The sequence below is a fragment of the Lepeophtheirus salmonis genome, chromosome 7, assembly GCF_016086655.4.
Source record: "Lepeophtheirus salmonis chromosome 7, UVic_Lsal_1.4, whole genome shotgun sequence".
Classification (NCBI taxonomy): domain Eukaryota; kingdom Metazoa; phylum Arthropoda; class Copepoda; order Siphonostomatoida; family Caligidae; genus Lepeophtheirus; species Lepeophtheirus salmonis.
Genome location: NC_052137.2, coordinates 5,683,729 through 5,710,315, shown reverse-complemented (window position 1 = coordinate 5,710,315; position 26,587 = coordinate 5,683,729). Strand labels below are relative to the sequence as shown.

General features: G+C 31.0%; 2 protein-coding genes and 1 long non-coding RNA gene across 3 annotated transcripts; 2 read left to right on the top strand and 1 right to left on the bottom strand.

Annotated features, from left to right (window-relative positions):
- The first annotated feature begins 1,145 nt into the window (after positions 1-1,145).
- On the top strand, positions 1,146-2,835 carry LOC121121621 (uncharacterized). Its single transcript, XM_040716582.2, has one exon. The coding sequence runs from the start codon at positions 1,520-1,522 to the stop codon at positions 2,588-2,590; it is 1,071 nt and encodes a 356-aa protein (XP_040572516.2). The 5' UTR covers positions 1,146-1,519; the 3' UTR covers positions 2,591-2,835.
- A 10,841-nt stretch (positions 2,836-13,676) lies between these two features.
- LOC139905910 (uncharacterized) lies at positions 13,677-16,315 on the top strand. Its single transcript, XM_071889813.1, has one exon. The coding sequence runs from the start codon at positions 14,260-14,262 to the stop codon at positions 15,427-15,429; it is 1,170 nt and encodes a 389-aa protein (XP_071745914.1). The 5' UTR covers positions 13,677-14,259; the 3' UTR covers positions 15,430-16,315.
- A 1,925-nt stretch (positions 16,316-18,240) lies between these two features.
- Positions 18,241-19,476, bottom strand: LOC139905957 (uncharacterized). The gene is made up of 3 exons (XR_011781126.1): positions 19,157-19,476; positions 18,965-19,105; positions 18,241-18,901 (listed from the first exon to the last, which is right to left on the bottom strand). It is a non-coding gene; the product is annotated as an uncharacterized lncRNA (long non-coding RNA).
- Between the last annotated feature and the right edge of the window lie 7,111 nt (positions 19,477-26,587).

Genomic DNA, 26,587 nt, shown 5'->3' with positions numbered 1-26,587 from the left:
TGAACTCCTTGAAGGATTTTCATTCACTTTAACTGGAAGATTTACTCAAGATGCCGTGGAAAACTTATTCAGCCTTATTAGGTACTAGAGCCCAACTCCAACATCATTAGAGGCTCAAAATAATATAAGAATAATTGCTCTAAGTCAGTTCATAAAGAAAAATTGATCTTCTAATTATCAATATGATGATGGCGAATATCTTTTCGATTTCTCAGATGATTTAAAAGAAGGAAGAAATACATCAGACAAAGTAGATAATGCATCTTTTCTCCAAGAACTCCTCAGCTAGAAAAAGATATTGTGTTGTCTGAGCAACAAACTGATGTTTTATATTATATTGCTGGCTATATTTTAAAGCAAATTAAGACATATCAGTCTGTTTACTCGGATTGTCTTAGTTTTTTTACTTTCGACACTCATGATATTGGTCCATTTTCAAAACTCCTTGATCTAAAAGAGTATACCCTTCAATTTTTATACCGCTGTATCCAGGAAGTCTTCGAAAATATATTCATTAGAGCCGAGAAGCGATTTTGGAACTTTATTAAAATTAATGATTTAAAAAATCTAACCAAAATCCTGCAAAATCTAATTGAAAAAAGGAACATCAAATATATCCCTACCCGATTGTCATAATATTAAGACAAAAATTATTCGAAAATATTGCCAATGTTTGTCTTAAGATGTACGCAAAACTTTCTCCATAGAGATGAAGAGTTAAAGGATGAATGAGGAAAAATGTTCGGGCTAGCAAAAGTGCAAGTATGCAGGAAACTGTGCAACACATGTCTTGATTTTAATTATATGTATACTTTATATTTATTTAAAAAAATTAAATTATTTAATAAATATAATAAAACAAAGTATTAACAACTATTTTTTTAAAAAGAAACATCATGAATTATGACTTATGAATAACAACTATGTATCAGTCGGGACGATAGCTCTAGATTATTTGACCTTATTTTTTCCCATAATATTTTGGTTGTTATAGATTTTTTGTGTATTCACTCTTTTCCTTGAGTCCTTTAGAGTTGAGTAGAGGAGGGGGGAGCCACTAAAGCGTTAAAGTACTTTAACACTTTAGTAGCTACATATATCAATGTAACATAAAAAAAAAAAAAAGTGACGTCATTTTTTGAGGCGGTATGAGAAGAAAATTCAATTTTCAGCATAGAAAAAGTACGGCTTAGACTTATCCAACAAATAGAAGTCATTTTCGTTTCATTAAAATTCTATACTCAATAAGTCAATATACATCGCAGGAATTAATTTCAAGTTCTTAATGAAGTTATTTTTGGAACCTACCTATGACATGTGGATTTTTGGTCCCATGTTTTGATATACCCCAAATATTAACAATTTTCATCACTACTCCCTGTCTTTGAATACACTTTACTCTTTTTAAAGCCCCGCTTAGTGTTCCTCGTTCGACGTCTTTAGCAATTACTTATTAGAACAGTGATATTAGAAAAATCAAATATAATCCAGTTCCTCTACTCGCTTTGAAGACTTGAAGATGGATATTGAAGGTGTTCATGAGAAGATAAAAAAATTCAAATGTAGTCACTGCTCTAGTTCTTTTGCACAATCGAGAGACTTGAAAAGGCATACTGAAGGTGTTCATGAGAAGATAAAGAAATTTAAATGTGATTCCTGCTCAAGTTATTTTCGAAGCTCTCAAGGCTTGAAGATTCATATTCAAGGTGTTCATGAGAAGATTAAAAACTTCAAATGTGATTCCTGTTCTTGTTCTTTTACACAATCTGGAAGCTTGAAGCCTCATATTGAAAATGTTCATGAGAAGATAAAAAAATTTGAATGTTGGTTCTGCTCTAGAAATTTTACAACATCTTATGGATTGAAGATTCATATTGAAGGTGTTCATGAGAAGATTAAAAAATTCCAATGTAGTTACTGCTCTAGTTCTTTTACACTCTCTCAAGGCTTGAAGATTCATATTCAAGGTGTTCATGAGAAGATTAAAAACTTCAAATGTGATTCCTGTTCTAGTTCGTTTACGACCTCTGGAAACTTGAACAAGCATATTAAAGGCGTTCATGAGAAGATTAAAAAATTCAAATGTGATTCATGCTCTAGTTATTTTGGAACCTCTCATGACTTGAAGAGACATATTGATTGTGTTCATGAGAAGATAAAAAAATTCAAATGTAATTACTGCTCTAGAAATTTTACAACATCTTATGGATTGAAGATTCATATTGAAGGTATTCATGAGAAGATTAAAAAATTTGAGTGTTGTTTCTGTTTTAGTTCTTTTACACAGGCTGGAAGCTTGAAGATTCATATTGAAGGTGTTCATGAGAAGATAAAAAAATTCCAATGTAGTTACTGCTCTAGTTCTTTTACACGCTCTCAAGGCTTGAAGATTCATATTGAAGGTGTTCATGAGAAGATAAAAAAATTCAAATGCAGTCACTGCTCCAAGTCTTTTTCACAAAAAGTACAATTGAAGAGTCATATTGAAGGTATTCACGAGAGAATAAAAAAATTCCAATGTGGTTCCTGCTTTAGTACTTTTACTCAAATAAGAGGGTTGAAGATGCATTATAAGACTCATCATAATTAGAGATACACACGTCCAACTTATCTAAGATGTTAAAGTATATTTATACCTATGATTGTTGTAGGAAAATACTAAAATAATATTATTTTCTAATTAATATATATTTATTTTTTAAAAGCATTTATCTTTTTGCTTCAATTATGTTTTTGTTTGTCCAAAGTTCAAAGTGTTTGCTCCCATTGTTTTGACAATTCCTAATTAACTAAAAATATAATTAAAAGAAATAAATTTATATATATATATATATTAATATTCAAGACTGAATTAGGACTAATTTTATTGTTACAAAAATTCTTCACATGAGAGTAGAGTCGACTCCTTCCTTGGGAATAAGATTCTAGCACTGCAACAATAAAGAGATCCATTCACGATGAGTAGAAAATTTCAATATTTCTACTTTATCTTATTTGAATTTCTACGAATGAATTGTTTGATGTATTACTATCTAATATATACCTTATAAGAATAACTTTAAATTTATAATTAACTGATAGGTTGTTCCCAAACGTTCTCTGCATAATTATGAGCCAATTACTGTCGGTGAGAGGTTGGCTCTTACTCTTAGATACCTCGTATCTGGGGATTTTCAAGTATGATGGTTTTATATTTATTAATTATTTATAATGTTTTGATTATTTGAATTTATTTTTTAAGACGTCAATGTCATATAGCTTCCGAATTAATAAAAAACCTGTTAATGAAATTGTACATAATACATCCAACGCTATCTGGGAAGCTCTTGTGGTAAAATGAATTATAAATTATTGTAACCAAATTAATTTTTTTGTAAGGATGAGTATGTGAAAGCTTCTTCTACAAAATTGGCTATGAATTAGTAAATAATATGAAGAGCAGTGAAATTTTCCCGATTGTATTATATATTTCATTTATAAATATTAATTTATGATTATTTTATTTAATATTAAATGTGCAATATATATAAAGCATATACAGATACAAGCCCCAATTAATTCTGTATCATAATTTTTTAATTATAAGGGGTTTTATTCCATTATGTTGTTGGGGATTTTTGATGCTAACTATAGCATATTAATAAAGAATAAACTTAATATATATTATTTAAAATGTATTATAATTCATTATTTAAAATGTATTATAATTCATTATTTAAAATGTATTATAATTCATTATTTAAAATGTATTATATCTATTTAGTAATTAAATTAAATTATATATTTTATTTAAATTAAATTATATATTTTATTTCGTGACTGGTAATTTCATTCCCTGTAAAATTCCTCCCCGGACATTTCATTTCCACTTAAATATTTAATGACGACATACGATCAAAACCAGTAAGTAGTTTTTATGTATGTAGGGAGGCCTGGGCTTTCCGGACTGGAGATGACAGATGATTTGTGATGGATGTGACACGGATATGAAGGATTTTTAGATTATGAATGATGTCATCATAAGTTTTTAATAGTGGGTAGGAATGGAATCCCGATCCGTGGATATTGTTCATACGTAGATAAGTAGATGTAAATGACGGCATTACTCTTCCCTGTGATCGTCTATCAATACCACTCCTCCCTCTCATCAATTTCATCATCCCTATTTCTCTCCTCACAGTTCAGATCTACGTAAATAATAAGCAAGTTTGCGCGGGTGCCTCACACCCTTATCCAGGATCACTTTTGATTAAATTTAAAATATGCATATTACATTTAATACTTATTCAATATGATAAACTTTGACCTTAATTACAAGCTCCAGGCGATGTTGGAAGGACTTGCAGGCAGCAACAAGTTCCTGAGTGGTTATCATGGCACTAAACTTGTTAATGTCGGACTTTAATGTTGCAATGGAGTTGCTAGAATATTCACAAATTGAAATTTCTAATTTTACCTTGACACAGAGATCCAAAGGGTTAATGGCGGGTGAGTTAGAGGACCAGGTTTCAGGCTACCAAAAATGAAAAATATTTACCTTCATCCATGTCTTTGATAATCTTTGAATACATATCAGTATTCAATATTTTTTTAATTTGATAAATAATAGTTGCATACCATCACTCCAAATTGCTAACACCTCCCGGGGACAAAATGAAGACTATATTTTATTTACCTGCATCCTGATTTTCTACTTTTAAATTGTACTTATAGTAGTTAAGGCGAAGGTGGATTTTTAGATGAATAAAAAATGTCTTGTGAATCAATGAGGTCGAAACATTTATTTAATAGCCATTGGCGAGGTGTTGATTAATCATCCATTATTGATATTAATTGAAGGTTTCAGGTCAAAAAGTAATCCCAGGGTTCTAATATAGATTTTTCTTTGTTACTGTGCTTTCGATAAAACACTTTAGGCCTTAAAAACGTTGTATTACTATCATTATTCTCAATTCTGTCTTCCAACTGTATCACAAGAGCTCTAAAATGGTGAGGTAATAGTGTAGGGCGCGGCAAAGTTTGAAAATTCTGTCCCTTTTGGATTGCTCCATTTTTACGAACAATGAGCTCTTACCCCCCCCACACCAATTACTCCCTAGCAATTCCCCCCGGGCCATCTACCCCTCCCCCAGTATTTTACACCTATACAATAAATAGCATCCATACGACCAAACATCTTTTAACATGCATACAAAACGTAATTATTAATTTAACTTAATGACGTAAGTATTAGTGATGTTTCGGACTTCTCTTGATATTGAATGAAATCTGAGGATCCGATGAAAGACTTGTAAATAATTTGATATTTTACGTTGACTTGCAGTATAAGGAATTTGTCCCAACTCTGATTAATGCTGTGTCATAAGCTGCAGAAGTGGAAACGACATTCGCAAATCTTTAAAATTATTTTTAGAGCAAGAGCTGACTTTTTACCATTATTTAAATCATAAGAAGGTTCCAGTTTCAAGGTTTGTATATATTGTGAGTTAAAATAAAGTTAAGATTCTTGATGGAATTCATAACGTCATAGCTTATTTGAAAGGTAAAAAGACTATTATGTGGAACCAAAAAGATGATTACGAAATTTTAAGAATTGATTTCTGCTAATGCCTCTTATACCAATAAGTTAAAATTTGCAAATTTGGCTCTTCACCATCAATATATATTAGTGGATGACGACTAATATATACAATGGACCTTGTTTTTAAGTTCTATGTGCATAGTAAAATTATACGATGATTTTTAAATGGAGTGGATCTAATAGCTTAGAAAACGTATAATTTCATAGTTAAAAAGTCACTGTTAATGTGCAAGAAAATAGAAAGCAAATTGAAGAGTGAATAAACTGTCAGATGCATCTTGAATTAATTGTATATATAGTATTGTAGCAGGAAATGGGCATTTCATTTCTGTATTCAGAGTGAAATATTATTTTTACTGAACTAAATTATTGAATTAATTATTTAAACTGATGAATTTATCCTTCGAAAATAAAGAATCAACTTCAGTTTGTTTTTGTACAAGACCATTATGTAGTAAGTTTCATTCAAATAACTAATTAATATGAAATATTATTCTTCGATTGATCTATCAATACTAATGTGATTAATTTATAAAGTAAATATATTTGCATAATTAGTCAAATGAATTTGAAATCGCATAATTCAAATCTAGGGATTCAAAGCCCATATCACAAAATATTATTACAAACTCTAAATTAAGAATAATTGATTATTAAACGTGTGTATTTTTAATAAAATTGTTTAAGTTGATTTATTATTTTAGGGACTGAAAATTTAAATTTAATTTCTAGGGTATTATTCAAATAGTTTCTTGAGGTCGGATTTATAATATTTAGAGATCCCGGCTCTAAATCTACAGGTCTTTTTAAATTTCGCGACTCAGTATCATAGATAAATATGCATATTTTCTGTGTTCAAAACCGACTCCTTGAGTAAATAACTCATCAGCCCTAATTATTACTGCATGGGAATTAGATGTAAAAAAAATTGAATAGTGCTTAAAATACCATGTGAAGTTGAGAAAAAATTACAACTACGCCAAAGAATATAATCCTGATAATTGTACAAAATTCATATGAGTTTACCAAGTATAATTTATGATATGCATGTAAGTCAGTATTTTGAAACTTTCCATTACAAATATGCCGTGGATACTACTTAGAAGATTTGAGATGATTCCATGTTAAAATGCATATATTAAAAATTAGGTATAATTAATCTATTTATTTTGGATATTCATTACTCTATTTCACCATATTTAAGTTGTTAACCGAATATCCCTTCTCAGTCATTTATTAAAACATCATGAACACACTCGTTTAATATAATCGATCCCTAAATTCATCGATTAAATAACCTACTAAACTCAATTTTATGCCAATTTTTGTTATAAGATTAAGGCAATTAGATTAGGAATTATTCGAAATATTTATTGTATCTTATATGTCATGCATATGGCGAAACAATCAGGCTAAGTATCTATTTTAATTGAAAACTGTTTGTATTTTAGTATTAAAATTTTGATGATAATTGAACTCATTATTACTTTTCTTGAAAGTTTTATTGCTAAACAACCAGTGCAAATAAACATAACCATTTATTACTTTGGCCTTCTATCATTTACTAACTGTGATTCTCAATAATAATAATGGGGGAGGATAAAGGGTAAAGGGGGTAGTTGGTCGGGGGTTAAAGGATAGGGGGTAGTTTATCCGCGGGTAGGAGCTCCGTTTCCTACATTTACATTATTTATTTACAACTAATCACAAAAAAATAATATTAATCAAAATTGAAATTAATATTGTATAATTTTTTCGTAAAACCTTTAAGCCTGACCTTTAAAAAAAATGAATTTCGGAAGCATATGCGTGACTAAAGTGCTTCCAAAATTTATTTTGTGTGACAATTTTCTCTCCTCCAAACAAGATACATTTTAAATAATAGAATGTCTTGCTTTTGAAATGTAGTCTTTATTGGGGGTCTAGACTAAAATATGGAAAGTTCTTAAAAATACTTTGTCTATTGATCTATAAAAACTTATACACGTATATTTACAAAATCTGCATAGATTTTGTAACTCGCCATAAAGGGACTGATCCAACAATAACTACGAACTTTTACTTTAAGGAAAGGTTTCGTTGAAATAAAAAGGGTCTGAGTGTAGGAAGTGGTATCCATCTATATAAACATAAAATTAAAAGTAATAAGTGACGTCATATAATGAGAAGGTATCAGAAAAAATTCAAATTGCGGTATAGAAAAAGTGTAATAAGTAATAATTCAATGCTTATCCAGTAAATAGAAGTCATTTTAATGTCATCAAAATTCTACACTCACTATACATCGCAGGAACCTATAAAAAGTCCGTAATTCAGTTATTTTTGATTTTTTGTAAGCTACCTATGGCATGTGGATTTTTGGTCTCATGTTTTAACATACCCCAAATGCTAACAATTTTCATCACTACTCTCTGTCTTTGAATACACATTACTCTTTTTTAAGTCCCGTTTAGTGCTCCTCATTCGACGTCTCTAGCAATTACTTATTAGAACAGTGTTATTAAAAAAATCAATTATAATCCAGTTCTTCTACTCGCTTTGAAGACTTGAAGATGGATATTGAAGGGTTTCATAAGAAAATTCAAAAATTTAAATGTGATTCCTGCTCTACTTCTTTTACAAACTCTCTAGACTTGAAGAGGCATATTAAAGGTGTTCATGAGAAGATTAAAAAATTCAAATGTGATTCCTGCTCTAGTTCTTTTACACAAAAAGCCCACTTAAAGATTCATGTTGAAGGTGTTCATGAGAAGATTAAAAAATTTGAATGTTGTTTCTGTTCTAGTTCTTTTACACAGATTGGAAACTTGAAGATTCATATTGAAGGTGTTCATGAGAAGATAAAAAAATTCCAATGTAGTTACTGCTCTAGTTATTTTACACGCTCTGGAGACTTGAATAGGCATATTGAAGGTGTACATGAGAAGATTAAAAAATTCAAATGTGATTTCTGCGCTAGTTCTTTTACAAGCTCTGGAAACTTGAAGACTCATATTGAATGTGTTCATGAGAAGATTAAAAAATTCGAATGTTCTTTTACGCAAAAAGCCCACTTTAAGATTCATGTTGAAGGTGTTCATGAGAAGATTAAAAATTTGAATGTTGTTTCTGCTCTAGTTCTTTTACGCAGGCTGGAAGCTTGAAGATTCATATTGAAGGCGTTCATGAGAAGATTAAAAACTTTGAATGTTGTTTCTCTTCTATTTCTTTTACTCAATCTCGAGACTTGAAGAGGCATATTTAAGGTGTTCGTAAAAAGATTTAAAAAAAAATGTAGTTACTGTTCTAGTTCTTGAACAGAAGTCTAAAAGCTTGAAGATTTATATTGAAGGTGTTCACGAAAATAATAAAAATTAATTTTGAGTCTTTGATTGTGATATTTAGTTGAATTGACCTCTGGTAATAATAATAATTAAGTATCACAAACCAATTTTTTAGTGTATTATTTTAATGGAAAATTACCATCATAGCATTTATGTACATTTTTCATCAAATAAGACCATTTAGTGCGCGTCCACATAAAAACAATCTTGAACATAATGAGAAAATACTTATTAATTTTTACTTATATACGAGGTGTGTTCAAAAAATAAGGGTACTGTTCAAATTTTGCCGGTAAGGTACATTTGGTATTGCTCGATTTTTTTATATTAGTACACTTGCAACGAACATATACTGTTTCAGCGCAATCCTATGTTTAATTTGTTTTTAAGAAGCATAACGTTAGAAGTATTTTGTGTATTCAGAGATTTTTGCTATTTAAAAGAAACTTGGATCAAGGAAATCTTATGTAAAAAAAAAAAAAATCAGACATATGAAACTCATAAATCAAAATATTGTCACTATCACAGACCTCTTTTTATATAAGTAAAAATTGGAAAATTTAAATTTAATAAATGGTAAACAAATAACCTTTTGAACATATGTTATGTGACATAAGTTTGTATAGAGAAGCACAACTAATATGTGAAGTATATATTATTGGAAAATAGTAGAAACAGCAAATAATAATCAAAATATTCTAAATGATTTAGTATCAAAGGGCGTTAACGCAAATACAGTTATGTGGATTCAATATATATCGAAGAAGTCAAAGCTGTAGGAGATCGTGGAACAAGAGCCAAGAAAGATTGTGTTGACAGTGTGGTTTCTAATTTCCTCATAAGAATGGGAAAGTTTGCATGCAAAAAGCTTCAAATGCACAAGATGTGGTAAGAGAGGCCACTATGTCTAAAAGAAAACTCTATTTTGATCATCAACTCTATTCAAAAATTTGAACTGAATAAATTATCCATCGATGCATTGAATGTCCATGGAAATTACTTCAAAATATATTAGCTACATATGACAGTGATGCAATTGAATCTGTCGCTGGATCAAGAGTTCAAAGTAAATATTGATTCCAACATATTTAAAAGAGTATCGTTTAGAATATATCTTTAATTTAAATTATTTATTTATTTACACATGAAGGAAGAGGGATTGTTATATATTTTTGATATATAACTTCCCTATAAATAACTTTATAAATGTATATTATATTCTGTAAATTTATGCAAGACAACATATATATTGTTAGTTAGAGAAAATCAAAGCAATCATTACAGGAAGTGTACTCATAACTTATTAGTGACCACTGACCATAAAGGAAGAAAAAATAACTTTTGCACGAAATCTAAAGAATAGAAATGAGGCAATAAAGTAACAAATTATTTAAAAAAATATTGTTACTATTTACGAGTTAACAATTAAATGCTAACAAAATATTCATTCCATTTTGTGATCAACAATAACTTATAAATTGAGCTTATGACGATGTTCTTTACATTCTTTGCGTTTGCAATCTGAATATCAATCAAGTCAATAAGGTAAGGTCTCCCACAGAAATGTCCGTCCAAAGGGCCGATCAAAATTGCCGTCATTGACCTCCCTTGATGATCTCTTGTCTCATCTAGTGCAACGAAAATCTCCTTTTCTTCCACATCTTCTTTTATTCTATTCAATACTCCATGACATACTTCCACAACCAAGTTGTTAACGACCCATCGACCTGGAGAAGTTTTTCCAGTATATTTTTTAATAAACTTGGAGAAATTGGGATGATCCAGAACATCTAAAGTGATGTTGTAAGACACAAATAACTTTGCTACGTCCAAATAGAATGAGGAAGTGTTTAATTATCCTTCGTCTCCTTGAATCTTGTGTTTTTTTGAAGATTTTTAAGTTGTTGATGTAATGGGAGGTTTTGGAGTGGCAGATTATTTGCCATAAAGAACGAGATGGGCACGAGAAACTGGCAAAAACGCTAAGATATACTTTTATTTTCCAAATCATAATTCCACACATCAGTATCTCCGTTGTTAGAAACCCATGAAAAAAGGCACGTTTTCTTCAGTATACTGATGATGCGCGTGAGAGAGCAATAAGGGTAAATTGCTTTGATGATGCTTAGTACATTACTGAGGAAAAGTTGTTTAGAAGATGCAAGGGTACCAACGTGTTTCATTCCTTTTTTTTATATAATCTCTTTCAACCAATCAAATTCGTTCTTTTTCAACGATTCCCACAACCCTACCTACAGCTGGTGTTTTAGAAAAGAAGAGAGCGTGAGTTTCAGTTTCTTAGTTGAGTCCTTATCGGTAGCTCATAATTATTGACTAATCTTAATAGTCAATTGGATCTAGGCAAAGCATTAATGAGAGGCGCTCCTTTGAGCACCACTCAGAATTCTTGGGAGAGGGCGGGAGCGCGCTCGCCCTTTAAGAAGAGCAAAAAATTGCCCGAATTTTCGTTCATTCAATTAAATTTGTATTACTTTTTCAGTAATCTACATCTTATGAGATAACATCGAAAAATTTGAGAGTTAAAGATTAATAATAAGTTATGTCCCAATATAACCAAGAATATTTTGTTCTATACCGGATCTGTGGCTTTCTGCTGTCTTCGGTTGACGAGTTTGCATCTCATGTAGCTGATCACTCTATGAAAACTCACACATCAGTTCCCTCAGAGACACGGCCACCTCCTTCGCGTGTGGAAATTACATTGGAAGATGAATCTTTATTTTTTGTAAACGAATTTTCCAAAATAAAATACGATTTTCTAATATTTTTATGTTGTAAAATGACTTTAGATATCAAAATTTCACACAAGCCTAAGTTAAAAAACTTGAAAACCCTATGTTTAATCTCAAACTAATTATCAGGCTTAATTGGAGGACATTGCGGATACCTCGTAATTACATGGCCCCTAAGACAGTGGTTCTCAAACTTTTTGTGCCCACTGCCCACCAAGAGACAAATAAACATTTTTTGGCACACCTATTTTGATTAAACCAATCATTGATTATTATAAGTTATTGCAAATAATGTATGATTATCATAAATCGAACGAAACATTTGAACTTGCTCCAAGATACACCGTTTGAGAACCACTGCCCATTAGCACTTAATATTATCTGCCTTGCTTGTGGTAATGTTAATTCTATCAATTTAATAATTGTCTTTAGTAGTAATTTGAAAATTTGGCAGGATTTAATGAAGCACGAATACTCCTTTCTGATTTATACATACATTCGTCTGAATAATAGATAATAATTCAATTTATTTATTATCGTTTAAGATTAGAAAATATTTTACAAAACTGATATCACAATAAAATCTAATTGATATAAGCGTTTTTCCTTATGGTTTAGACGTATTTTCCATGAACATCCTAACATTCGCTAGAAAATAAGTCATCTCAAAATAGTTTTCAAGATAAGGTGTAATGGATCAAATAAAAGTTATAATGGATTTCGAAACATTTGTTTTTTGCTGATAACTTATCAATTTCGATGAGGGCAACAACATCCTTGTATTAAGATGTTAACGAAGAAATCATCAATGTTAAAACTGTTTTACATACATTTCCACCAACTTTTCCATAGCATTTTTGCCTTGCAAACTCGAATCTTTGCTATTATAAACTATAATACAAAAAAATACTTATCTTCATAAATTTACAAAATTATTTACCTTCATCTATCCCCAAATTAACATATCGTTTGAAGCTGGATAATTCTTTTATTCTTTTTTAAGTGTACTTTCGTTAAAATATAATGAGCAAACTATAGAATTAGACGTAGGATTTGTGAAGGTTTATGTTGATCCGTGCATACGAATTAAGGATTTGGGAGATCGATTTAGTCCGACACCTGATGGAAGTTTCCTATCCGCTCCAGTTCGACAACCAACATACACACTTGTTTACCATTTTAAATGAATTATTTTATTATTACAAGATTAATATCTATTAAATATATATAATATCATTTGAATGAAACGGATACAGCATAATCTTGTAAAAACACGAACTGAAATGATACTTTATAACTGAAGGGCAGATTTATCCGTGTAAATAATTAGTTCAATTATTATTATTTTTTTTTTTTTGTTAAAATAATTTATTTCTATTCTACAATACAAACTGTGTAAATAATGAATATACATAAAGATAAAAGTAGATCATATAAATAAAAAGCTACAGGACAATTACGTTTAAAAAAACAAAAGATAACATAAATGAACATTATAGTTCATATTTAATGTCCTGAAGTAGAATAACCTGATATAATATTCAAAAAAAAATTATAAACATCAGCTAAGGTTAATAAAAAACGACGATATCACACGGACCTCGAAGGAACAAATTTGATGATATTTCCAGGCCATTTCCACGACGAAGATGATGACAGAGGATTTTGATAGAAAGTGCTGAATTTTTTGACGATTTACTTTAGAAAACCTTTTAAAAAGATTTACTTTGATTTTGAGCTGTGAACGTGAAGTGAGTCTATCATTTTCGCCTCAAAAACAATTTTTGAGGATTTAAAATGCCAACCCAAAATAAAATAAAACACTACATGATGTTGTTAAAAAACTAAAACAACGACAAACTATTACTATTTTATAATTGGCCAAGATCATTTGAGTTTACCAACAGGAATTTGACATAAAAATTGATCGGTATCACTACAGCAGGTTGCGTGATTAGAGCTTGTGCTCCTCCAGATAATGTAAGAACTCCTTGTTCTGAGTGAAGCAAGTGGCATCTATCAATGTAAACATGAAATTAAAGAGAACATGTGACGTCATTTTTTGAGGAGATTTGAGAAGAATATTCAATATTCCGTTTTCGACATAGAAAAAATGCAATAACTCAGTGCTTATCCAAGAAATAAAAATCATTTTGGTGTCAACAAAATTCTACACTTAATATACATCGCAGAAACCTATTTAAAGTACCTGATTCAGTTATTTTTGAATTTTTGTAACGAATATAGTAAATATTTCACAATCAAAAAATTCGAAACTTGACATGGGCTCCATAGCTAAGTCTTGCGACTCGACTTCACTCGAAAACTGGTAAATTGTGCACTCTAGAAAAGCCTTATCACTACTTGACTTGAAATGAGCTTGAATGACGTTGAATATATACCATGTGAATTTTTGTTGTCATGTTTGAACATACCCAAATGCTAACGATTTTCATCACAACTCCCAGTCAATGAGTGTACCTTAATCTTTTTTGAAGTCTCCTTTTGTGTTCTTCGATCGATGTCCCTAGTTATTACTTATTAAAAGAGTGTTATTACAAACAATCAAATGTGATCTAGTTCTTCTACTAGCTTCAAAGACATGAAGATGGATATTGAAGGTGTTAATGAAAAGATTAAAAAATTCAAGTGTGATTCTTGCTCAAGTTCTTTTACAACCTTGGGAAACTTGAAGGCTCATATTGAAGGGGTACATGAGAAAATAAAAAAATTTGAGTGTAGTTACTGCTCTAGTTCTTTTACACGCTCTGTAGACTTGAAAAGGCATACTGAAGGTGTTCATGAGAAGATAAAAAAATTCAAATGTGATTCCTGCTCTAGTTATTTTCGAAGTTCTCAAGGCTTGAAGATTCATATTGAAGGTGTTCATGAGAAGATTAAAAACTTCAAATGTGATTCCTGTTCTAGTTCTTTTACACAATCTGGAAGCTTGAAGGCTCATATTGAAAATGTTCATGAGAAGATAAAAAAATTTGAATGTTGTTTCTGCTCTAGTTCTTTTACAGGCTCTCAAGCTTTGAAGATACATATTGAAGGTGTTCATGAGAAGATTAAAAAATTCACATGTAATTTCTGCTCTCGTTCTTTTACACAGGCTGGAAGCTTGAAGATTCATATCGAAGGTGTTCATGAGAAGATAAAAAAATTCAAATGTAGCCACTGCTCTAATTCTTTTAGAAGCTCTCAAACCTTGAAGATTCATATTGAAGGTGTTCATGAGAAGATTAAAAAATTCAAATGTGATTCCTGCTCTAGTTCTTTTACAACCTCTCAAGGCTTGAAGATTCATATCGAATGTGTTCATGAGAAGATTAAAAAATTTGAATGTTGTTTCTGTTCTAGTTCTTTTACACAGGCTGGAAGCTTGAAGATTCATATTGAAGGTGTTCATGAAAGGATTAAAAAGTTCGAATGTAGTTACTGCTCTAGTTCTTTTACACAATCTGGAAGCTTGAAGGGTCATATTGAAGGTGTTCATAAGAAAATAAAAAAATACAAATGTAGTTCCTGTCCTAGTAGTTTTACAACCTCTCGAAACTTGAAGATTCATATTGAAAGTGTTCATGAGAAGATTAAAAAATTCAAATGTAATTTCTGCGCTAGTTCTTTTACAAGCTCTGGAAACTTGAAGACTCATATTGAAGGTGTTCATAAGAAGATTAAAAAGTTTAGATGTTGTTTCTGTTCTAGTTCTTTTACACAGGCTGGAAGCTTAAAGATTCATATTGAAGGTGTCCATGAGAAAATTTAAAAAGACAAATGTTGTTACTGCACATGTACCTTTACAACCTCTCAAGGCTTGAAGATTCATATTGGAGGTTTTATTCCGGATATAGAAAAATTCAAATGTACTTACTGCTTAGATCTTTTACACAAAAAGCACAGTTGAAGAGTCATATTGAAAGTTTTCATGATAGAATTCAAAAATTGCAATGTGGTTCCTTATTATAATCTTTAAGATTAAGACTTGCTCAGTCGTGTTCTATATTAAAACTGTACACTTTATTATTCCTTTACACGATCATCTTGAATTACATATATATATATATATTACATAGGTACATATATTAAAATACACTATCTACAAGTATGAACTACATCAATATATAACATTCCTCCAATAGTACTTTTACACGAATGTAAAAATTGAAGATACATTTTAAGACTCCTCATACTTAGACATACACACTAAGAAGATTACTAAATTTAGTCTTAAGATTTATGTATGTTCTTTATAGTGAAAAATATTTTTAATTTGAATTATAATGAAAAACAGTTTGAGAGAAAAATAATACATACTGAACGTATTGCGCGCTATGTTTTTGTTTTTTTTCTACAAAATATCCAAATTTCATGACAGATTTTCAACGGTTGAATTGTTAGTCTTTAGATTGAACAATTAGTATTTTTATTTATTAAAAAGAATACCATATATGTTTAGAGCGATATTTTTTTTTTTTGATAATTTAAAAAAAAATGATACCCAATTATCCTTAACAATTATTTATTTGGCTTTGTGTGATATATATTTTATGACTTTATAAACATAAGATAATTTACATCATAAAATAATAGTTTCTATTATAAACCATTATTATACAATATGTATGTAAATAAATTATTATAATTATCCTAGTATCCTAGATACAGTTTTTCTTTATGAGTCTGGATACATCTTTTGATACTCTTCAACAACTTACAATAAGAAGAATTGAAGCTGCGATTCGTAAGTTGTTAACGAGACACACTGTATTCTTTCATTAGTGCCACTCCTCGTTTTGCTTGGTCATTGACAACTTGAAGAGCATCAATTGTTTCAAGGGATTTCTTATAATCATCATTACTTGGCGTCAATTTGGTATCAACTTTTAAAAACTCTTCTGGGAGTTTCAACATCTCATTGATTTTTTTTTGTAACAAAATCTACTAAATTTTTATTCATAATTTTTTTCGTTGAATTTGGTCTCGTTTTTCCTTATTTTTCAATTCAAAAAATATTTACTTTTTTGTTGCATAACTCAATCGACAATCAAATATAGGCAAACCAACAAGCTCTTCGTTTAAATACCGTAAATGGTTTGAAATTAAATATATATTCCGGAATAATTATATAGTGATTTCATCAAATTCAAATCTTTAAATCGAAGATCTAAGGCTATAGGAGCAGAGATCATACTTTCAAATATATTCGTACAATAAAGGTACAAATATCCCACAATCCTTGTCCCCCTTTAGAAGTCAATTTAAATTTTGGCTTAAATAACCAAATTTTCAGACTATAAAATACTTTAGACAACCAACGAGCGTGATGTGTTAGACCGGGAGACATAAATTTTATTACACGTTCTGGAGTACTTCAAAGAAATATTTTTGCGAGTTCCAAAAATTCTTTATAATCATCTCTTGTAAGACTCTGTTGAAGATTATTGATGGCAAAATTGATAATTTCCTTGATAATCTTCAGTGTGATATGCTATTTAACTATTTACAGTTCCAGCCTCGGTATTAGTTTTGTCTATCATTTGCCACATTTTCTTAAATATTTTGAAAAGTAGAACCTCAAATATATATAGTCACCTTGGCTTTAAACGCAGCTATGTTTATTGTATCACGCAACCTTTCATACTAAAAGAAACCAAAAAGGCCAAAACCATCTGGTAGTTATTTTATTCGATACTGTACAATATTGCTTAGTAATATTTTATTAAGAACGTTGTTATGATTAGTTATTATATTATTTCTTTGAAGAAATAGCCTAAATTTCTTCATTATAGTTATTTTACACACTCTGGAAGCTTGAAGGTTCATTTTGAAGGTGTTCATGAGAAGATCAAAAAAACAAATGTAGCTACTGCTCTCGTTCTTTTACCATCTCTGGACACTTGAAGGTTCATATTGAAGGGGTTCATGAGAAGATCAAAAGCATACATATGTAATTACTTCTCTAGTTCTTTTACAATCACTGGAAACTTGAAGGCTCATATTAAAGGTGTTCATGCAAAGATAACAATATTCCAATGTAGTTACTTCTCTAGTTCTTATACACGCTCGGGAGACTTGAAGAGGCATATTAAATGTGTTCATGAGATAATTCAAAAATTTAATTGTGGTTCCTGCTTTAGTACTATTACACAAATGGGAAGCTTGAAGATGCATTATGATTTATGAGTAAAGTTGATATATTGTAGAGAAAAACGCAAGAAAAATTAATTTTCATAACTTAAACATTATTAGTAAAGTTGATAATATTGTAGAGAAACGCCCGTGCAAGGAGAAGGGGTATATGGTATCATTGTTTAAAATACTGATGTGATTATCAGCTGCCTGCTTAATCATGATTTTTGACGGTATAACGAAAGTATTTATTAGCAAAATGTTTAATGAAGCTATACTACTTATAATTGACATAGACGTTTTTTATCCGTTACAGTAGATTTGAAAACGTCACACTCCATGAAATTGTAATTCATTATGAACCTTATTCTCAGAATAATAGCTAATGAAACGACAAAGTAGAGTATTTCGAAATATATTGGAAGTTCCAAGTTTAAAAAAGGAAGGCTTTAATTAAATATAATCTACATAATAAAAAACATACCATCATACATTTATGTTAAATATACAAAATTAAACAATTGGAATCATATAACTAATAACAATAAATTATATAACAAAATATTGAAATAATAGATTGCTCCGAATAATATTTTCTTGTTCTGACACCGGAATCCAGTTAGATATTTCATAACTTTAGGTTGCAAGACACAAGCGAGACGTGGAGTTTAATCAAAAAGATATTCACCCCTCTTCTTCATGTGGAAGTTTCTATATCCAATTGTGCACAGGATAGATATATCTCTACCGATGAGATCTAACTAATTGTTAATAATAAAGTAAATGTCAAAATCATCAAATTAGACAATAAATATACTAATAAAAAAAATGTTAGAAATAAATCCATCTTAAAGATTTAGGGCAAAAGCTAATTATGTAGTAATGTCTGGCGATAATACTCCTTATTAAGAGCATCAAAAAATATATTTTCCCCGTTATTTATGCTTATATAACAACATACTATTATCATGAAGGATATACACAATTGCTAATTATAATGATACACCCAATGTAACTACCCCCGTTGTTGTGACCATTTAAGTAGTTGTTTTTGCCTTTTATGAGTTTTCTGAACACCATTTCTTGGAGCCTATCAACCATAGCTAAGCCTTAATTGATAAAAAAAGTAATATTTATTGACTATATAATATTGGAAAACCTAATTATCATACCCAAGTCTTTAAGTGAAGAAAATAGTCTCAGACAAATTAGTTGCGAACCATCCAAAGCTACTACCCCCCGTTGTTGTGACCATTTAAGCAGTTGTTTTTGCCATTTAATGAGTTGTGTATCATAATTCTTGATATGTTTAGCTAAAATAGAATCATATTTTATGGTTAGATTTAAAAAAATTGAATACTTACTGTAAGATAGTACAAAATTCAGAGTTCCATTTCGAAATTAGTAAATACTTTTTACTGATAACTTGATCGTCATTTGGTGTGGATTACTCAAAACATTTTTATATGTAGTTCTATAAATGACATCAGTACCAACATCCTCCATTAGTTTAATCATGGTTCCTCGGGAAGGCATAGGTTTACCCGTGTATCTATCCATAAATTTTTTTAACGTAGATGATTAGCAATGGATAAGGTTATATTACATGCAATAAGCATCTTTGTGAGATCAGAGTTAAAGTTTGATTTGATGTATTCATCATTAACTTGATTTTTTAGATGAATATCCATGCTCTTGATATTTTTTTCTAATTTATATCTATTTTTTAAATCTTTCCTTTTTCGCTTCAATGATGGTTTGGTTTGTCCAAAGTTGTATGTTCCAGTTATGTGTGTTATTTGGGTTAAAAAGAAGCAGGTTTTAATCTTTTGGGGAATAGTAGAATTAAATACTATCTCACTTATTGTTATATTGTGACTTGAGGGTAGAAAAGGGTCTGAGTTTAGGTCAATAAAGTATTTCTTAATTCAGGGGTTTAGATCCTTGTTGCTAGTCTGGGGAATCTTTTGTTATTTAGGTTTTTTCATATTAGTGGGAGTCTATGAGAGTTAGAGTTATTCCCTTTTCATTTATGAAGTCTGGATTTAGTGATGAATAGGCGGTGAAATTGCTGACTGTATTTAATAACTCTGCAAAAGGTCTTACCTTTATACTTAGTTATAAATTTAAGTGAAGAGTGTGTGATATTAAGAGGTTTGGTTTTAGAAAATTTTGCTGTTAGATATATAGCCTCGAGTATTTTTTTAGGTAGGGAGGTTGCATAAAACTATATTAAAAGAATTAATATTTTTTTCCTCTTTATTTAATATAAGCTTACTGATTTTACTAGCTAATTCTTGTTCATTAATAATAATATTTTTTACTGTACACTTTCCTAATGATTTTCAGGACAAATAATGATGGGAAACTGGTCGGGGGACTGGATTGCGCATGTCACATATTATTTTTAATGTATTCACATCTTAATGCTTTCAATTCTCATCCAGCGGTACACCTTCCTGTTTTTGAATCGTCAAGCATTCGTGTCAATCCACCACGTCGACTAAAATGTTGTTTAGTCTGGAAAGGAAATCTGCTGGAACATTATCTTTACCATTTATGTGCTGCAATTTAGCTTGCTGTTCCAGCACTCCGCCAATAGCTTTATCTGACGCTTCGACAGTCAGAAAAAGGTTCCTCTTTGGGGAATAATGCCCAAGAGTAGCAACACTGGAATTAATATCCCGTATTTTGAGGAACGATAAGTTTCCTTCTTCCGTCTACTCTACGGAAGAACCTTTGAACTTGGGTAACAATTTATACAATAGGGGCAACAGTGCCCCCAGATTGGGAACAAATCTTTTATAATAATTAACTTTCCCAATTAACTTATACAAGTCTTTACCTTTTCTGAGTTTACCAAGCACTCTCATCTGATCAAGTTTTTCTTGGATGGGACGAATACAGTTTTCGCTGGTGAAATGTCCCAAAAAAATAAAATCCTTGCCAGAGAATTATCCTTCATAACTTGAAGAGCCTGCTTGATGAGATTGTGATACTCTCTTTCTGACAGTGAAACTACCATTGTATCGTCGATGTAAGTAAATACAATCTCCTTCCGTCAATTAATCGTTGGAATGTATTAGAGGCATTACAGACTCCAAAGGGCACCCTCTTAAACTCGTACAATTTAGTAATAGTCGTTTTCTTGGCGTCTTTGCTCGACATAGGAACCTAATAGTAGGTGCACTTGAGGTCCAATGGTGAAGTATTTTCAATCTCCAATATTTCGAATGAAGTCGTGAATATGAGGCATTGGGTATCGATCTGGGAGCGTAAGATTGTTCAATTGCATATAACTTCTGATCATACGTTTTTGAAGACATCATTTGTCATTTGTTCATGGGGGCATGTCCTTCTGACAACGCACCCGTGCTAGCATCTCATAGTCAAGACTCTTTAGAAGATCTTGGTAAATTGGCTGATCAACTATACGAAATGTTAAAGGTTAGATCGGTTTCAAGCGTATTATATAAAAACGAAAACCAATTTCATCAATTTTCGTTTCAAGCTAAGAACCATGTTGTTATGTAATGTTTAAAGAAGGGATTCTTGTAAATAAAAAACTGAGAATAGCGTATAAGAAAGAGCACACTTTGATGTGTTTCCTCTTTCTTCTCTTTAGATCATTATTTGATCAGTCGCAGGTGTGTTAACCCGCGACTGCCTATCTTGTTAGAAAATTGATTTAAAAATGCGTAATAAAATCAATATAGATTAATTAATTTGTATATATAATATTTTCCAGGTACTAATGCTATTTTAAATGTAGAAGAGTATCTTTTTTTATCAGTAATTAGTTTTCTCCCAGCAAAAGTCAAGAGCCATAGCCACTAGGAGTGACAAAAAGAGAAAAATTGCATTTTTCAGCCAAAATGGGAAGAAGAAGTATCCATTCACAAATTTCATAGGGAAATCAATGTGTCTAGTTTACTTGGAGACATAATCAGTCCTGAAAGATTACAACTTAAGTCGCCATCACAACAAATTGCATAAGGTTAAATATGAGAAGCACACTGGAGCTGCCAGATATGCTGTAGTAGCAGACCTCAAATCTAAAGTATGTTAACAGCAGGACTTTTTCACAAAAGCCAAGACTTGTCAAGAGCCAGCTATCACAGCGTCTTATGATGTGGCACTCGAACTTACTAAGACAAAGAACCACAGTCTGATGAAGAAGTGGTCAAGACGTGCGCAGTGAAAATAGCCAAAGCATTTGACGACAACAACATGGTTAAAATCTTTGAGGTCATTTCTTTGTCCAGACGCACAGTAACACGGAGGATTTTTTACATCGAAGATCATGTCGAGGTAAAACGGAAACAAGTCATGCAGAACTGCAAGTACTTCTCATAAGCTTTGAATGAGAGTACAGATGTGACATATGTTAGCCTACTGCTGGTTTTTGCAAAAACGATTGACAATGCATTTGATATGCATGATGACTTATTGAAATTGGCAACTTTCCACAACACCACTAAAGGCAGCGATATATTCAACGTCTTTATAAGTGCTGTGAGTGAATATGGTGGCTTTGAAAACCTGTCGACTGTTGTTACGGGCGATGCAGGGAAGACAGAGGGGGTTCATGGGGTTACTCAAACAGAACAAAGTAAACTGTCCTAAACTGCACTGCATCATCCATGAGGTGAGTAACGTCATATTAATTGTGAGATGTACTGTCTGGTCTGCCGAGGTTATATACAAAAATTATATTTTTTTAGCAAAACTCTTTATTTCTAATTTTTCTGTACAAAAGCCATGAACTTTGACCATACTATGGACTTGGTGACCAAAAAAAAGTGAAGGGGAGATATCAAAGGGTCTGTGATCTCTATTCTAACTTTACTGCCTTTCAGTGCAAACTCGGGCTGTTCATAGGAGGCTTTTCTTCCCCTCGTGCTAATTTGGCACATTTCCCTGCATGTGCTAAGATTGGAAAAGATAGCCTTGAGTGCGAAAAACCAATCCAGAAATACATAGCGGACCTTGAATAATTCCATGAACAATTCGACGATCGTTTCCAAGATTTCCACGAGATGGAACTACGAATTGTGCTCTGTTGGTTGTGCTCTTCTGTGGTCATCACACAATCAACGGAGCTACAGCTTGAACTCTGCGAGCTGTAGGCAGACCCATTTTATCAAGCAAAGCGCAAGGAGAGGGGAATTTTATTTTGGAGACTTCTTCCTGAGCAGTGTTGCCAGACTAGCTGAATTTTGAGTTGTCTAGGTGGAAAAAATATCATCTAGCTGATGGCTGATTTTTGTTATAGTTTATCCGATTTTGTCCAATTTTAGGCCTAGAGAAAACTTAAAGAAAACGTTCCTGCATTGGTTAATCTTCGCTGTGTATGTCATTCAGCACAGTTGGCTGTTTCACACGTACGTTCTGATACAATACCCAGAAATCTTGAATTTCTGGTTAGTGAAATCTTTAACTGGTTTGCTAGATCTTCCTCAAGACAGCAGACTTATGTTCATTTATTTAAACTAATAAAGGATGGACATGAACCTCTGAAAATTGTGCAAGCTTGCCAGACAAGATATTTTTTATTGCTTCTGCTGTACAAAGAGTTTGCGGCCAATGGATGTAGCTAAAAACTCATATACAAAATCATCCGAAATGTGTTATACATCGGAAATACTCCACTTTCCCCACAGCGATGAATATAATGATGGTTATTTGTTATTTTTGAAATCTTTGCTGAATGATATCTATATAGTCAATAGCATTTTTGAACCCAGTGATAGTTATCCTACCAAATTGTTTGAAGACTTGACTCTTTTGGTTGAAAATTTGGTAAGTAGAGTTATACATCCTACCAATCGGTATCGGGTTAATCTTTACACCTTTAATCTGGAAGAATACCTATTTTGTAAATTGTACTTAGGATATGAAGCTGAAAATTTGCTTTCTAAAATGGCCCATCACTTATCGTAGGATCAAGATAAATACCTTGGGGATCGATTTTCTCAATTTTTGATGAAGCTTATTAAAGAACTTGGAAATAAACTTCCCGACAATGTGAATTTATTAAATATAATGCTCATATTTAGTGTTGGAAACACCTTGTGGGTCGCAAAAATGTCCATAGTACCCTTATTAAAATCTTTGGATATACCTTCAGAGGTGTGAGCGGACAATTAGACGAAAACATTTTCCTGAAAGACAATTTGCCGAATGTAGATTTTGCCAAATGGGAATTTCGCCGAAGGATTATTTGGCCGAAACATAATATTTAATAAATACTATATTGATATATGGGATTCCATATTTTAATTCCATTAAAAAAGATTGTATGATAAATTGCCCGAGGGTTATTGTTCATATACTATATATGTCATATAAGTAAATTATTTAGTGTTCTTTCCCAGAAAATATTTTTTTATTAATTAGGTATATTCATTATTTTAACACAACGCAGTAGCATGTAGTTCGAATCTTTTACCGTTCTAGTACTTTTAATAAAATAAATAATAAACAAATACGACAGTGATTCAACCGAATGGACGAAGTGCTAATAAGTAATATCCTTAATATATCCGTTATCAATTATCTTCCGACATGATGGATTATTTATATTTGAAATCACTCATGGTTGGACGAACAAGCATAATATCATATAAGAGAGGAATAGTGATTTCAGATTTTTACTTTGTTATGATCGAAGATATTTCGAAAGAAGAGGAGGTTGGCTGTAGTGAAGCTACCACACTGAGAAAATTTCGGGAGGGACTCAAAGTTCAGGTGGGGTCGGCACTAGGAAATGAGAGACGTAAGCGAGGAAAACTGTAAAGCTCAGTACAGTTGGAACAATCTGAATAAAAAGATTAGAACGACGGTCTCTGTCTCTTCGTGAACCTTCTTTCTTACACAAAGAATACGAAACAAGCTTCATTTCGTAGTCCCTCAAGGTACTCGAATCATCGGAGTTATATATCTAGGACTGTGAATGTATACCTTCTATGAGTCTCAAACCAAGTTATGAGTTAATTCTTTCAAATAATTTTTATGGAATTGACTCATACTTTAATAAGTTCAGGATCTTTTCGAAACTTATGAAGAGAATGTTTTTCTTAAGCAATTTCTTCCTCACTATGATTTTGAGGAGTTTTTATTAGAATAACCATTCCTAAAACCTGGACAAAAGCAAGCCATACTGTCGAAAATAATAAATGCAAAATATCAATTTATTAGATGAAATTTTTAATAAATTCATTAAATAATTCCTGTGAAAATATAAGCATATCATGTGTGATAGATAAATAATATAGTTTAGATATCATTAAGTCCTTAGAATAAGTCAAGGAGTACGTTATTTATTTAATTTTTTCCCCTCTTGCATGTTTGGGACAAAATCATATGCAGTCAAGTTGTATTATTTACATAAAATAACTCAAAAAAATAGTAGTAGGTCATATTATACTTCATTGAATAATTTTCTCAAAATCATTTAAATAATAATTATTATTTTAATTGAATATTGTTATTTTTTGTGTTGAAATATTTCTGTTTAAGGTATATGGTTTTATTTTTTCAGTTTTATGGACTACACTATTATATTCACTTTTAAAGTTTTTCATAAAAATATTAAACATAGTGGCAGAATTTTTTTGGAAATATAACAGTACATAAATATAACTAATTTTTCTTATTATGGGTTGGATCTTCTTTAACCAACACTTCCTTAACCCATATCTTCCCGACGTCAGTTTAAACTGACAGCCCTTTTTATGAGTGGTATGTTCAACTTTCTTGTAAAAAAATTGATTTAGTTGATAGATGTAGTCTATTAACATATATGAATGTATGTCTTTAGTAAAAAAAAACTCAAAATTACTAATTATATAATCCTTTATTGAATTGTTCCTTAGTCTATGTTTCAACAGCCACAGATCTCTTGTAAGTTGATATATTTTATAAATAGTGCTAAAAATTAATTTAATGCACTATATTCCATCAGCATTAAACGGAAAAATTCATATTTTATTTGTATAATAATCCAAATTTTTGAACGTCAGTTTTAACTGACTCCGGGAATAGGAGGGTAGGTGTTTGTGTAATTGAAATGACAAATGATTAACTCTCGACTTTTCTTGTTCATCCTTGATCTAAGAAACATAAATGAAAGAGTACTTTATCAATAATAAGTATGGTAACGTGTATTAAGTTTAGATTTAGCTTGAAATAAAGACTACTGTTTTCAGTATAGAAAAAAGTAAAATGAGTGTTAATAGAAAAAAATTGAATTTGGATGAGGTTCTTCAATATTTGGATGAGTTATCAGATGATGAAGATTTGGATGTAAAAAATCAGAACATAACCAAAGTTTATATTGAACCTCCAATAAATGTTAATGAATGTAACAGTGACGTTGATTCTGGCGATGAAGAAGATCCAAGTATTGTTAGCCTAAGTGGAAATCAGCTCCTAGCCTCTGCATCCTTAGTAGTGAAAGGAGTAAGAAAAGGCGACATTGATGCTGAGCAAGATCATCAAAAAAATATCACTAAGTACAATTTTTCCAGCTCATTTTCAAAGAAGCGAAGAGCTATAAAAAATTTGGAAAATCGAAACAATCCCACAAATAAAAATAGCTAAAGAAAACCATGTGACTATTCACCAGAAATATATTTCTAGATATAATGAAATATCTAAATTTGGCCTGTCAAATTTGGTTACAAAATATGGGCAGCAGCTACAACGCTTGGTTATGTTGAACAATTTTATCCTTATGCTGGGAAGGATAGTAGCTATAATAAGGACATTGGCCTTGGTGGATCAGTTATTAT